This window comes from Ixodes scapularis, unplaced genomic scaffold (assembly GCF_016920785.2).
Source record: "Ixodes scapularis isolate PalLabHiFi unplaced genomic scaffold, ASM1692078v2 PGA_scaffold0__279_contigs__length_252992795, whole genome shotgun sequence".
Taxonomy (NCBI): Eukaryota; Metazoa; Arthropoda; class Arachnida; order Ixodida; family Ixodidae; genus Ixodes; species Ixodes scapularis.
This window is the reverse complement of record NW_024609835.1, coordinates 144543626-144555968: the sequence shown is the minus strand read 5'-3', so window position 1 is coordinate 144555968 and position 12343 is coordinate 144543626. Positions and strand designations below refer to the sequence as shown.

The 12343-nt window shown below is 47.2% G+C and overlaps 1 protein-coding gene across 1 annotated transcript in view; it reads right to left on the bottom strand.

Moving 5' to 3' along the window:
- The window catches only part of LOC8052944 (tryptase-2-like), a 30579-nt gene extending 20298 nt beyond the window's left edge, over positions 1 to 10281 (bottom strand). The window contains exon 1 of the mRNA XM_029981602.2: positions 10173 to 10281. Within this exon, the coding sequence (XP_029837462.2) occupies positions 10173 to 10281 (109 nt within the window). The remainder of the gene's footprint in view (positions 1 to 10172) is intronic.
- Between the last annotated feature and the right edge of the window lie 2062 nt (positions 10282 to 12343).

Sequence of the window (12343 nt, the reverse complement as noted above, 5' to 3'; positions counted from 1 at the left end):
AAGAATGTATCAGAGTATCTTGTAATTCAAGCCAGATTGATATGGTTCTAGGATTTCAACCGCCCAATAATTGACAAAAAGTTGGACCTCATTTGTTATTTATAAAAACAAGCTTTTGAGGTGTAAATAATACATTTAAATATTTGTATGATATTTAAAGTTTAAAATATATTACTGGCTACGTACTTTAGGTGCATTTTAATACAGGTTACTGTAAATATCTCTTAGATGCATTTTTGATGTTACTTTTGAAAACCTGCCAGAGAACCTAACGCCACTGGCTCGTGTTCATCTGAATACAATCGTCATCTGCCGAGCACCTTTACACCCGAAAGTATAACAGAAAATAATCTGAAAAATCGGGCAATTCACTGATCAACTTATTGCATTTTTTGTGTGCGTGTGTGAGTGTGTATGTGTTTTTTGTTTGTTTTTGTTATCAATATAAAGCGAATACAATGCAGTCTAGACAGTTTTGAGGATGAGATACAGAAAACAAACTGTAGTTTGGTTATATTTTGCGCATCGGCTGACCAAGCATATAATTTGCATCTGAGTGTGTTTTGTATCATTTAGTATTTATATTTTCCGTATAAAATTAGCGATTGCGTGTCCTCACTTTCTGTCGATAATGTCCTATAGGGGTCACATACGGGACATATGAAAGGATTAAAAATACCCTGACGTCATCAAAAATAATATATCGACCCATTAGAACGAATAAATTATCGGGTTTCGGCGCGACCTTGTTAATGATACCCAAGAGAGAGTTATTTATAAAAACACCAAAGCGTGTACGTAAACTGCGCGGCATCATCGGCACGAACACGGACGGCATCGAAGTTTTTTTAGTTGTTCATAAATGGAAATGACGGAAACCAAATTCTACCACCTCTAGTGTTAGTTCACGCCATGAGCACGTTCAACAAGTACTGTGAGTTTTGATTACAACAGTTTAGATTTAAGCGAGAAAACAAAAGCATAAAACATTGATACCTTGTTTGTGTTAACAGTGTCGCGCTCTGTACCTGTGTGAGTATGCGAGTGCATGTGTGCGCAACTTATAAACAGCGGGAAGGCGTCGGGTGACAAAAAAAAACAGAGTATTAAACGTGCGTGCTCCTTTTTTTTTCTCGTCATATTGTTTATTTTGTCATCGTTTCTCTAAGGCTGCTTTCATTTCTTCAAGGTCTCATGAAGCCACTCACCTTTAAATGTGTTCTCTTTTTCTTTTTCTTTACTTCCAACCATAGCGTTTCCTTTTTGCTTTTCCTTTCAGGCCGAATGTAAACCAAAAAAAAAAAAAATATATGACGCTAGTTCATCAGACTAACAATCTGCCAACCCGAGACAGTGTTCCTTAGTTAGTCGTGTTCTCCCTGTTGCTAAGCCGTTAAATACGGGCGGCTTGGCTCTCGCAATCGGTTGAAAGCGAAACATTGACCGGCGCACGTATTGGGGCGCAGCTCCGAATCTCCTCGGTTCGGATCAGTGTCCGATCTGTTGCGTGCCGAGACGACGTGACGCGTGGACGAAGCTGGTCGTAAACGTGTCTCCCGCCTTCCGCGACATAACGTGTGGCAGGGACGCACGGACATGGTGTAATGTGACCGGGGAGTGGTGCGTTCACCCCGATCCCCTTTCAGGCTTCTCGGTTTGGCACGAGAGACTCAGTCACGCCGGACAAGACCCGAGGAGGGAATGGATGATCGGAAGTATATACTCGACTCACTACAGGCCCGTTTCTCTCGGCCATAGGGCGCTGTATACCTTCCGCAAGACACGACCAGAAAAGACGCGCTGTAGCGACCGCTTTAGTCACTGATCTGGTTAGAACGGCACGGACGTCCTTCAGCTGCCCTGTCTCGTGCGCAAGATTTCTATCCATAACGTTTCGGCGTCTCGCGAGGCTCGAGCATTCCCGCACTACCAAAGCACGGAAGAAGGCGACGAACGCGTGCTGGAGGCCCTGCATTTGAAGGAGACCCCCCGTCGTTCTCATTTTGTCAGTAGCGTCGGCGAGACACGACCCTTTGATGCCGACATAAAGTGGCGCTCTAGTCGCAGATTGCGCAGAATTCCAGGCGTGTGCATACGTTTGTCAGCGCCTCTTCGCGCGTGATAACGGTGCACTAGTAAGTACTCGGAATTTTTTTTTTTTAATCAATAAATGACCAGTCGAACTTGCGCCTTCGTTGTCCTATCAAAACTGAATAATAATTTCATTTTGGCTTTTGTTACCATCGCTTTATTTCAGAAATTTATGTCAAGCATGGATGAGCGTGGTGACTCTCGACCGAAACGCGACGATCTAAGAATATCATTTCTTGCTCACCAAGCTGGCAGGATGGTGAAAGCTCTACATGCTCGTTGGAGGCTGTATAACACGAGAGCGCACGACATTAGGCCGCCGACGGGAGAGTGCGTGACAAGAGAGCGCCACGATAACAGAGCGCATGACAGGAGAGCGCCGCGACATGAGAGCGCGTGTCATTAGAGTGCGTCACGAGAGCGCATATGCATGCCTTGGGAATGATCCATATAGACCTATGGCTAAATTACCCAAGCATCAAGGAGAATGCAGGGAATGGTGTTCCACGCGCCGCACCCGCACGCCTTCCCCGTATAAAAACTTCGGAATAAATAACCAAAATAAAGCGTTGAGGAAAGCGCGTGCAAGATGCCATTTGTTTTGGGCTTTTGCTTTAGAACAGTTACTGCTGCAGGCGCCGGCATGTGCGACGCGTGAAACACCATTCCCTGCATTCCCCTTGACGCTTGGGTAATTTAGCAATAAGTCTATTGGGGTTTCAAACAGATGTTTTGTAGGAACCATGGGGTTCCCTATATCCCTATAGGTCTAGCTTCGAGCAGGCCGTAGAGTCGTCGTCACCAATGGCGGCGGCCTGCCAAATACAAGGAACCGAGGCCGAATTCCCCGAAGGGGCCGGCGCTCCCGTGTCCACTTTGGGTTATTGTGCCACCGGCGCACCCTTGAGAGTTATAATGGACGCGACTGCTAGCGGCCTCCACGGGCGCGTCCATATCTCCGAGGCTACATAAGCCGGCCCCGAGGGAGGGCCGGGGGCTCTCGTCGGCGAAGGCCCTGGGCCTACGGAGCTCGGTTTTTCTTTGTGGGCCTCCGACGTCCCGTGAATCTGTCTATAGACGATTTGCAATTTTCCCAAGCGCCCCGGCCCGCGCGCCAGGAATTGAGAGAGACTGTCCCTCGCCTGGCCATTCTGCCTTGAGATCGCATTGCCCTGTCGCTTCCCTCCTCTTAATCCTCTTTTTTTATTCTATTACTTATTTCATCTATTCCAGTGTATTTTTTATTGCTTCTAAGTGCTCCTATTCTCTTCTGCGCGCGATATTTCTTGTATATATATATATATATATTGTGGGCTCTGCGGCCCATCATGGGGCAAAAGAACCTGTGCTCCGCGCCCGGCGCGCTACGTGCGCGCGAGCCACGCTCGAGTCTCCACACGTATATATATATAAATATATATATATAGTATTTGTGTCTTTATTTCGCCTTTTTCGGCGGGAGTGCCGCACGTATATATATATATATATATATATATATATATATATATATAAAACCGAGAAGAAAAAAACCCTTAGTGAAAACAGCAACAACGGACGATTTAATCTTCGACGTTTCGGCCGGAGTCCGGCCTTCGTCAGGAATATATATATAGTATTTGTGTCTTTATTTCGCCTTTTTCGACGGGAGTGCCGACGGACAACACGCCGCTTCGCGCGTCGTTCCCCCGGTGAGTACTAGCGTTGCTACCAATTCCTATTGCGCTGTTAGCTGTTTGTTTTGGTTCATTTGACCCGCGTGCAGTCGAGAGGAGCCGTTTATGCACAGCCGCGCACATGTCATAGGGGTAGGCAGAGCTCTGATTCAACAATCGCAACGCAAGAGCCGAGTGCGCTGTGATTGGTCAGGAACGTCGGCGTCACGTAGCCGCCGACGTTCCCTTGGTCCAGCAGGCCAGCTTAGAGCCCAAAGATTCAAAGGCAGTGCCATGAAAGGTTTCTCAAATTTTCAGTTGGCAGCTCCTTAATCATGCTGAACTACAAGTTTGATGATCTTAAAAACCTATACTCTTCTTTCGAATAAACCAAAACCAAAATAATATTTCAAGGTCTTCATTTAAACATTTCTGTAGTAAAACATTGAATTCTAAGCGAGGCTCATTTTACACAAGATTCAATAAAAATATTTTAGTCGTTGATAATTCTTTTTTCAGATAAAAAGAAACCATTTTCGTGCATTGACTGCCCACGCCCAAGCCCTTTGTCCCAGTGTCAAAAAATGCTGTCGCCAAAAAAAAAAAAAAAAAAACAGAAAAAAAAACGCCTGTTATTTTCAATTTATGAATAAAAACTAACGCAAGAGCAACATGTGTTACTTTTTATCGGTAACGGTAACGCGTTCCTTTTATTTTTAGGTAACGTAGGTCGGTAACGCGTTTCTTTATTTTGCAAGTTACGAGTTACGCATTTCGTTACTCTTCTTCGGTAACGCCTACAATACTGGGCACATCGCATCGGCCAACCAAAAACTATCCACTTGAAGGTACGTCGCAAGTCGATGTTCAGTGTGAGTGCCCGTTCTTCATACGTCGCGATGGAGGATTTATTAGCCGCTTGAAGTGTTATGGTGGACCGTTCTGGCTCGCTTGCGAGAGAGGCCGTCGGAAGTATGCTCACGTCGGCCCCGGTATCCACAAGAAACCGAAAACCAGAGTTCTTGTCCAATATACATCAACTGATCTCTGTGACGTCACGGCGCGGTGGTGGCGCGTCAGTCGCACTTCCGGTCTGGGGTTGTGGGCAGAAGTCACCATGCCAGACGTGTATTCCTGCGTTGTTTTAAAGGGAACCAGACAAAAACCTGCATTCTCCTCAAAATGCCGGGACTGAAGCCGTACCAAAAGAGTCAAGAAAGGTTAGAAGGTCAGTTTTCACGTGCTTGGTTCGTCCGAGAATCTGGATATGTGCCGTGAAAAGGGAAAAGCAGACGCCGTCGGACAACGATTGCTTGGGCGGGAAGCACTTTGAGTTGAATTCACGGATACTTGTGGTCCTCAGATTTATTTGTTTTATTCCAACATGAACACCTGAAAACCATCAAGTTCTGCGGACCACCTGCGCACTACGTTCAGTGCGTCTTCAAGTTCAAACGGCCGCCTGATAGTTCGAACTGTCGTCTGCTCTTTCAAACGTTTCTGTTCGTCGTCTGCTCCCTTAGACGACGACGGCCCGTAGATTAAATGTTGGACCGGTACTTGCTATACGAAGTAAGTGCAGGCCTCAAAATACATAAGTTTGAAGGTTGGTAAGCAGGCTCGATGTAAACAGTAAATACAAGGAGATGTTGATCATTGGTATACGAGTGACTATATCACTGACTTGCTATGCCTAACTGACTTGGTCCGATTCTGCTTGCGATTTTTAGTATCGACGTCGACTACCTCAGCTACGGTTCACGCTTTTGCAGCCCGAGCGGCGTCGCGACTGAAAATTGCGAGCGAAATCTCATCATGCGAATCAGGTTTTAGCGTACATACTGCGGCGTCCACGCGGAATGAACCGCCACATGTCAGATTATTCACGCGAAGTTTCGCGGTGTAACGAGCCTCGGTAATTTCGCTGACGCCGCTCAAGTAGTCAGACATCGCCAGGAAGACGTTGAATCAACAATTCGAATGCGAAAAAAAGCAGGGGGACTCACACCGACGCCGACAACATCGCATTTTAAAGGTTTGTTTATGGGCGACGGCGAGCTTCTTGCCCACACCCCCATCGCGCATGCGCGGCGCCGGTGGCGTCTGCTAGGGGCGCTCCGGTTTGTTTGTAAACATGAGTTGGTGTATAGAGAAACAGACAGCTGGTTTCGGGACTGACACCACTCGCCACCTGTAGTGCTAGTACGTGTGCTTCCCGATGATGTGAAGAGAGTGGCGCACTTTCTGGCATGGTCGCCGAAGTTTCGGTGATACCAGCACAGGCGAGGGGTTCAGGACGGGGAAGGACGCTGATGTTGTCTACAGCTATAGCTGTGCTGTATGCTTGTCTTTGTACAAGATATAGGAGCCGCGACCTGTACGTGGCGACGAGCATTGATCACTCCGCTACACAAGGGAAAAGGGAAGCCCATGAACGAATCAAAGCCTTACCGTCCGGTGACTATCGCGTCGATTGTCTGTCGGACATCTGAACGTATTGTTAACGGTCAGCTTTTCAACCACCTTGAAGGATCCGGCTATCTCTCCGACAGTCCGCACAGCTTTCGAAAAGGTCGCAGCTGCGAATCAGCACTGGCAACCATCACCCATTTTATCAGCGACCACGTGGATAACCGAGCCACGAAATATATAATCCAACTCGACCTAAGCAATGCGTTCGATACGCTCGATATTAACCTTTTGCTTGAGAAGCTCACACACGCAGGCATGCACGCATCCCTATTCACCTGTATCTAAGGCTTTCTGATGAATCGCAGTCCACAAGTTGTGTACTGTGGGACACGCTCTACAGACAGGGTCATTTTATCAGGCGTGCCACGGGGCTCAGTCCTTGTTCTGACGCTCTTTATCTTATACGTGAACGACACCCCAAGCAGCAAGTGTCTCCTAGTGCAATACGCAGACGACACATCGATCTCGACGACAGTCTCGTCCCAGTCTGACGCCCGTAACTTTCAAAACTACTTAGAAGATATAGAGAGATGAAACATGAGACAACACATAAGCCTGAGCGCGTCCAAGGGTTGCGTGATACGTTTCACAAGCATGCAACAAACAGGCAAGCCCTGTATATACTGTAGAAGGCACTTCATTACCCGCATCAAATCACCTGTCCATCATGGATGTCACGTTTTAAAAAAAACTTTGATTTTGCAGCTCACAAAGCTGGTGTTAACGCGAAGTCCCGCAGGACGCTTGGCTTTACCACTCGTGTCGCAAGGACAGGAGGGCCTGCGGTCCTGCAGACACTATACACATCCTTAGTCCTGCCTTCGTTGAAATACTGTTCTTTTAGTTTGTTCTCCCACTGAACAAAACTTAATCGAGAGCCTGGAGAGTCTGCAGCGCCGCGCAACCCACAACATCCGCGCCTGGTCCACTGGAACGACCGACGGGTCGCACCACACACGGCTGAAAGCCCTTGGATGGCGGACTTTTAACAGAGACGAAAAATTTCTTGAATACGCGCGCTGTGCCGATTGTGCCAATTTATTGATGAATCTCTTTCGGGAACCCGCCTATCGACCGCCTGCGCCTCGGTAGAAGATCAGGTCAGCCCGGACTTCTCCGCGGCGGGACTGTTCGTCACAGCGAATCCCTGCTGCCTGCCGCCATTAGAGACTTTTTGACCGCACCATTCGCTTCTCGTAAGCCTCTGCACACATCACACGGTGAATCCCGGTAACTTCACAGTGTATTTGCGAGACGAATGCCTTCGCGTCTGCTGCCATCATCATGATTTTCACTCCCTCACCCCTTCTTCCACTCGAATCATAATCATCACCATCGCTATTGTCATCAACAACATCATCGTCATTACCACCCCCATTATCACTACCATCATAATTTTAATGCTTCTAAAGCAGTGGTTGTTCCATAAATCCCAACGCACACGCGACGGCAGGATAACAGGCGCACGCGGGTAAGGGTTTTTACCTATCTGCTTTTCCTGGCACGCCGCCGTGTGAGCACCAATTTAAGTGCAAATAAATCACTTATTAGTTATCACTTACCAGGATATACGAAGCGTTCGAGCGGGCACGACCGTATACATTCGAACAGCCCCACAATTTCCCTCGATGCAAGGTCTCCTGGTGTTTTCCAAAAAGGTCTATACTACATTTCAGATATAAGCGTAACGGGCACCTATATTTGTTTCGCCTCCCATCCATTTTTTACTATAATAGTTGCCGAATGAAATGTCATTGTTTTGCAGTGAATTTAATAGTTGCATGTCCATGCGGAGGGCAAGTTCGTCTGCTTCTTGCGCAGGGGGTAGTGGTGACGTCAGAACGCCGAGCCCCGATTGGCTGATCGCGACCCCCTATCTGAGCGTCGTCTGCTCCTTTGCAACGTCGTCTGCTCGCAACGTCGTCTGCGTCTGTCTTACCTTTCCTGCGACTTCCCGAAGTGTAGAGGCCAGATTCACGATACGATCTTACGTCAAAAATGTGCGTAAAACAAAACTTAAGAACTAATTCGTATACACGAAACGAAATTTTCGTAAGTGTTGCGCAGGTTACGACGAAATCCTAGGACAGCTCCGAAGCTGTCTTACGCACTTCTTACGATCAAATCAGCATGGCCGACAGCGTTGCGTTCGCGACGACCCACGGACGTATATTTTTCTGCGTGCGCTTCTCACCCGTCCCGACTTCAAGCAGCAAGAAAAAAGTAAAAAGTACTTGAAACAGACCACGACGAACAAGAACGCTGGATCCACAAACGCCCGGGAAAAGCTCCAACGTCCACGATTCCACCGAACGCGACCAAGCGAGCTTTGTAGTTAGGCCTAGCAGGCACTCCGCGACTCCGCGACTGTTGGCGACTCTCTGCCCACGACCGGCTGGCGTGCTGATTGGAATATGCCCGCGCGACCCTTGTGAAACCTTCCCGTATTATATTTCGATCGCTGACCTCAATTTTAGATTAAGAGGTCAATTTCTTCCTCTTTTCATCTCCTTGTTTCCCGAGGCAACGGTGACTCGCGCCGGTGAAAAAGCGGTGAATCTCCGACAGACGCAGGAAAGGTAAAGCAGCCATCGCTTTGACTAGCAGACGCAAAGCAGACGACGTTAACTGCGCCAACCCGCCGACGCCGTCAAAGAATGAGGGGTCTCGCCGCACACGAAAGGAGGGAAAAAGTATTTGGGAGGGAACTTGCGGACACTGACGCGCTCACTCTCGGTTGTTAGCAAAGAAACCTCGGGACACCTCGCCAGTGAGCCCTTTGATTTCTTTCCTTGATGCGCGTCTGCTAGTTGTTAGCCAAAAACAACGTACCGCTCGAGTTATTTCGTCTGCCCTCTCTGAAAGGTGAAGTCGAGCTCGCTTGTAAAGACCTGCACTTCCGAAAGTCGCAGGAAAGGTGAGACAGACGCAGACGACGTTGCGAGCAGACGACGTTGCAAAGCAGCAGACGACGCTGAGCCTCTGAGGTAGGGGGTCGCGATCAGCCAATCAGGGCTCGGCGTTCTGACGTCACCGCTACTTCCTTTCTCATGCGCAGAAAACGAAAATGAGCCCACTTGCGAGGCGTATTCACATTGTGTTACCCTGAGGTACACGTTACATGAATAGTTCAAAGACGGCGATCGCCATGTGGTCGCACGCGAGAGAGTGTGTCGTCTTCTTTCTTCTCGTTCGGTACCCAGTGCTGGTATATAAAAACTGAAAAGCGATATACACACCTCGAGGGTATCTGTTAGCGGCGACCATCGAGCGGAGACGACAGGTATTATTTTTTCGTCGCCCATATTGGATGTGCCCAGCAGGTGGCAAGGGACGAGAGTAAACGAAAAAAGTTTATAGTAGCAGCTCTTCTACTTTGTGAACCATCTCTAGATAAATAAATAGAATACAAAAATCACACATATGCATTTTGCTTTGTTTAGAGAGTTGTGTTGATATACGTAAAAATGTGAAAATGATATTTCATCAAGCAACCATCGAAATGGAATTTACGCAATCTATAGTGATACAACTAATTTAATCTTAAATACTGCAAAGAATTTTTTTTGGCGATTACACTTCAGAATATCACTTTACTGACTATATTAAAAATCCACCTACATAAGGCTGAGGTAGACCTTGAAATAGATTCAGGAGAAACTCCCTCATGCAGTGAATTCGGAGACGAGTTAGCCAAACTCCAAGAGTTTAATATGAAGATAAATAAAATCGAGATATTTTTTCTTTAATTCAGTAGTTCAAATAACACCAGAGTTACCATGACTCTTCGGTCTGACCCTAACAAAGCCGGCAGCTCCTAAATCAAGCAAATTAAAGGCGACGTGCCGCCAACGGACGGTGTACCAGATTCTAGAACACCCTTCGCCACTAACGACTCAATCGAAACTGCCCAAAATAACGTCGCCGATAAACACTATCATCCTCAGCTTAACTCACTGTGATTGGTGCCGACGGCGATACCGCGCGAGCTCGACGAATCCGGGACGTAGGCCAGACCTTCAAGCACGAGGAGCAGGACGAGGGGAGCCGGCAGCCAGGAAAGCATCGCGTCGACCGTCACTTTGGAAAAGATGCGGTACCGGCCCCGTCCGATGAAACCCCCCTACACCCCGGAAAGAAGCAAAAGCAAGCAGTCCCCCGCAGGACACACACGGCAGTCCTCAGTCGAAACCAAGAAAGAAGCTACCCACTCCACCGGAAAACCGGATCGACGTTCGATGGCTCTTCTGCAAGGCATGCTCTTGGACCTCGGATGACTTTCCCTTTCCGATTTCGCGAGCTTTCTTCTTTGTTTACGCAGCGAGTCCGGTATCTGTGTCTTGTATTGACGGGAAAGGGGAATGCACATCATAGGGCTTTCTGTGCTTTCAAACACCCCGAGGTGGACCGAGCTGAAGACAGGCCAGCACGCACACTCGAAAACAACGTAATGTCACGGTTCGTTCCTGACGCACAATTAGTTCAGCTTGCTGGAGTTATCTATGACGTAACGTAATCCCGCCAGCTGATTGGCTCGTGCGAAAATGTCGAGGCGCATTCGGGACCGATGATTTGCTTCGATGGCTCGTAACTTTGGCAATGGTCCGACGTAAACTGAAAGGGAGGGTATACGGGTCTGCGTGGATAGGGTCGTTAACTGATGATGTCGTCGACCGGCACCTCACGGGTTCCTCCTCGGGGATGACGTGCCCTCGGGAGACGACAGGGTCGCCCGGTAATGAACGGGTGGGCTTGCGGCTAATTGAGCCAAACTAATGGAATGTCCTACAAACAGCGCGTGGACGGCTGGTGGCACTCTTTGCGGTAGGCTCTCCTTCTCCAGAATAGATGTGCGTGAAGCAGAGCGTTTTGCCGGGTTCTCGGAACTGGTTCTGTGGAGCGGTGGATTCGGACCGTGATGTTGATTCGGGGCGATTACGGACTGAGAAAGCCGCGATATTTGCGTAGGCTCCTAATTGTTGATTTCTTTGCTTGCATCCTTTATTCCAGAGTTCACGAATGTGTCAGCTAGTGAGTGCTGACTTCTGTGCTTGAGGTTACCTGGCGTGTGTCCGCGCATACACGTCAAGTTTCGTTTTGTTTAATGTATTGAAATTAGTGCGTTTTTTTTTTCAGTTACACCACTCAGTTTAAGTTATGAAAACCTTTTCAGATCATCTAAGGTGCGAAAATCTTTTGTGCAGAGCGACTTTGTGTCTCGTAAGCGCCTTTTCTTATAATATCTTCAAGTAGTCAATGAAATGGGCGCCTTAAGTTGTTACTACGCGAAGGATAAATATTACGAGCAATACCTACTTAACTCATTAATAACCAATCCTCACTAATTTTGGAAACGTATGTCCTAGAAAGATGAAGCCCTGCCTAAACTGTGTAATGAACTGAGCGAAGTCCTCACAAATCTCGAATCAGCTGCCGTCTGTGATACCTATTTTGCATCTGCGCTTACCATAGAAGAATTATCAACCATGGGATCAAATCTGTAGAGCGCTGCTTAGCGTTTACTTTGCGCCCGTCATCCTTGACCTAAACAATATTTTGAATATACGAGAAAAACTATCTCGAAACTCAGCTGCTGACGATGAACATTTAAGTCCTAAAATTTTAAAATTTGCAAAACGCATACCTTGCTACTTTTCCTGTCACTTGATTTAACAACCCAACCCGCCGACTGGAGACTCCGAAGAGTTTTAGCTATATAAAAGTACGTAAACTAAAATTACTCCTTATGTTATATATACCTTTTTTTAAACTAGTATAAATAGCAAAATTATTAAACCTGTCATGTACTCCCGCATTATGAGCTACTTGTCAAAAAATTCAATAATATGTAACAGTCTATGTGGCTACAGGGGAAAATATTCGTGTAAAAATCTGCTCTTCTTTTTTTCATTTGTTGCTGAACTTTATAACAGCCTTCACTCGTCTAAACCAACTGAAGCCATTTTCATTGATTTCTCAAAAAGCATTTGACACGTTGCCTTACCAAAAACTTCCCCGTGAACTTTCTGAACAGAACGTCCACACTTCTGCTTTAAACTGGATAGCTGATATTCGTAACAAACCGTAGACAGTCCGTGCATCTTGGTGAAAACAAATCACCCATCCTT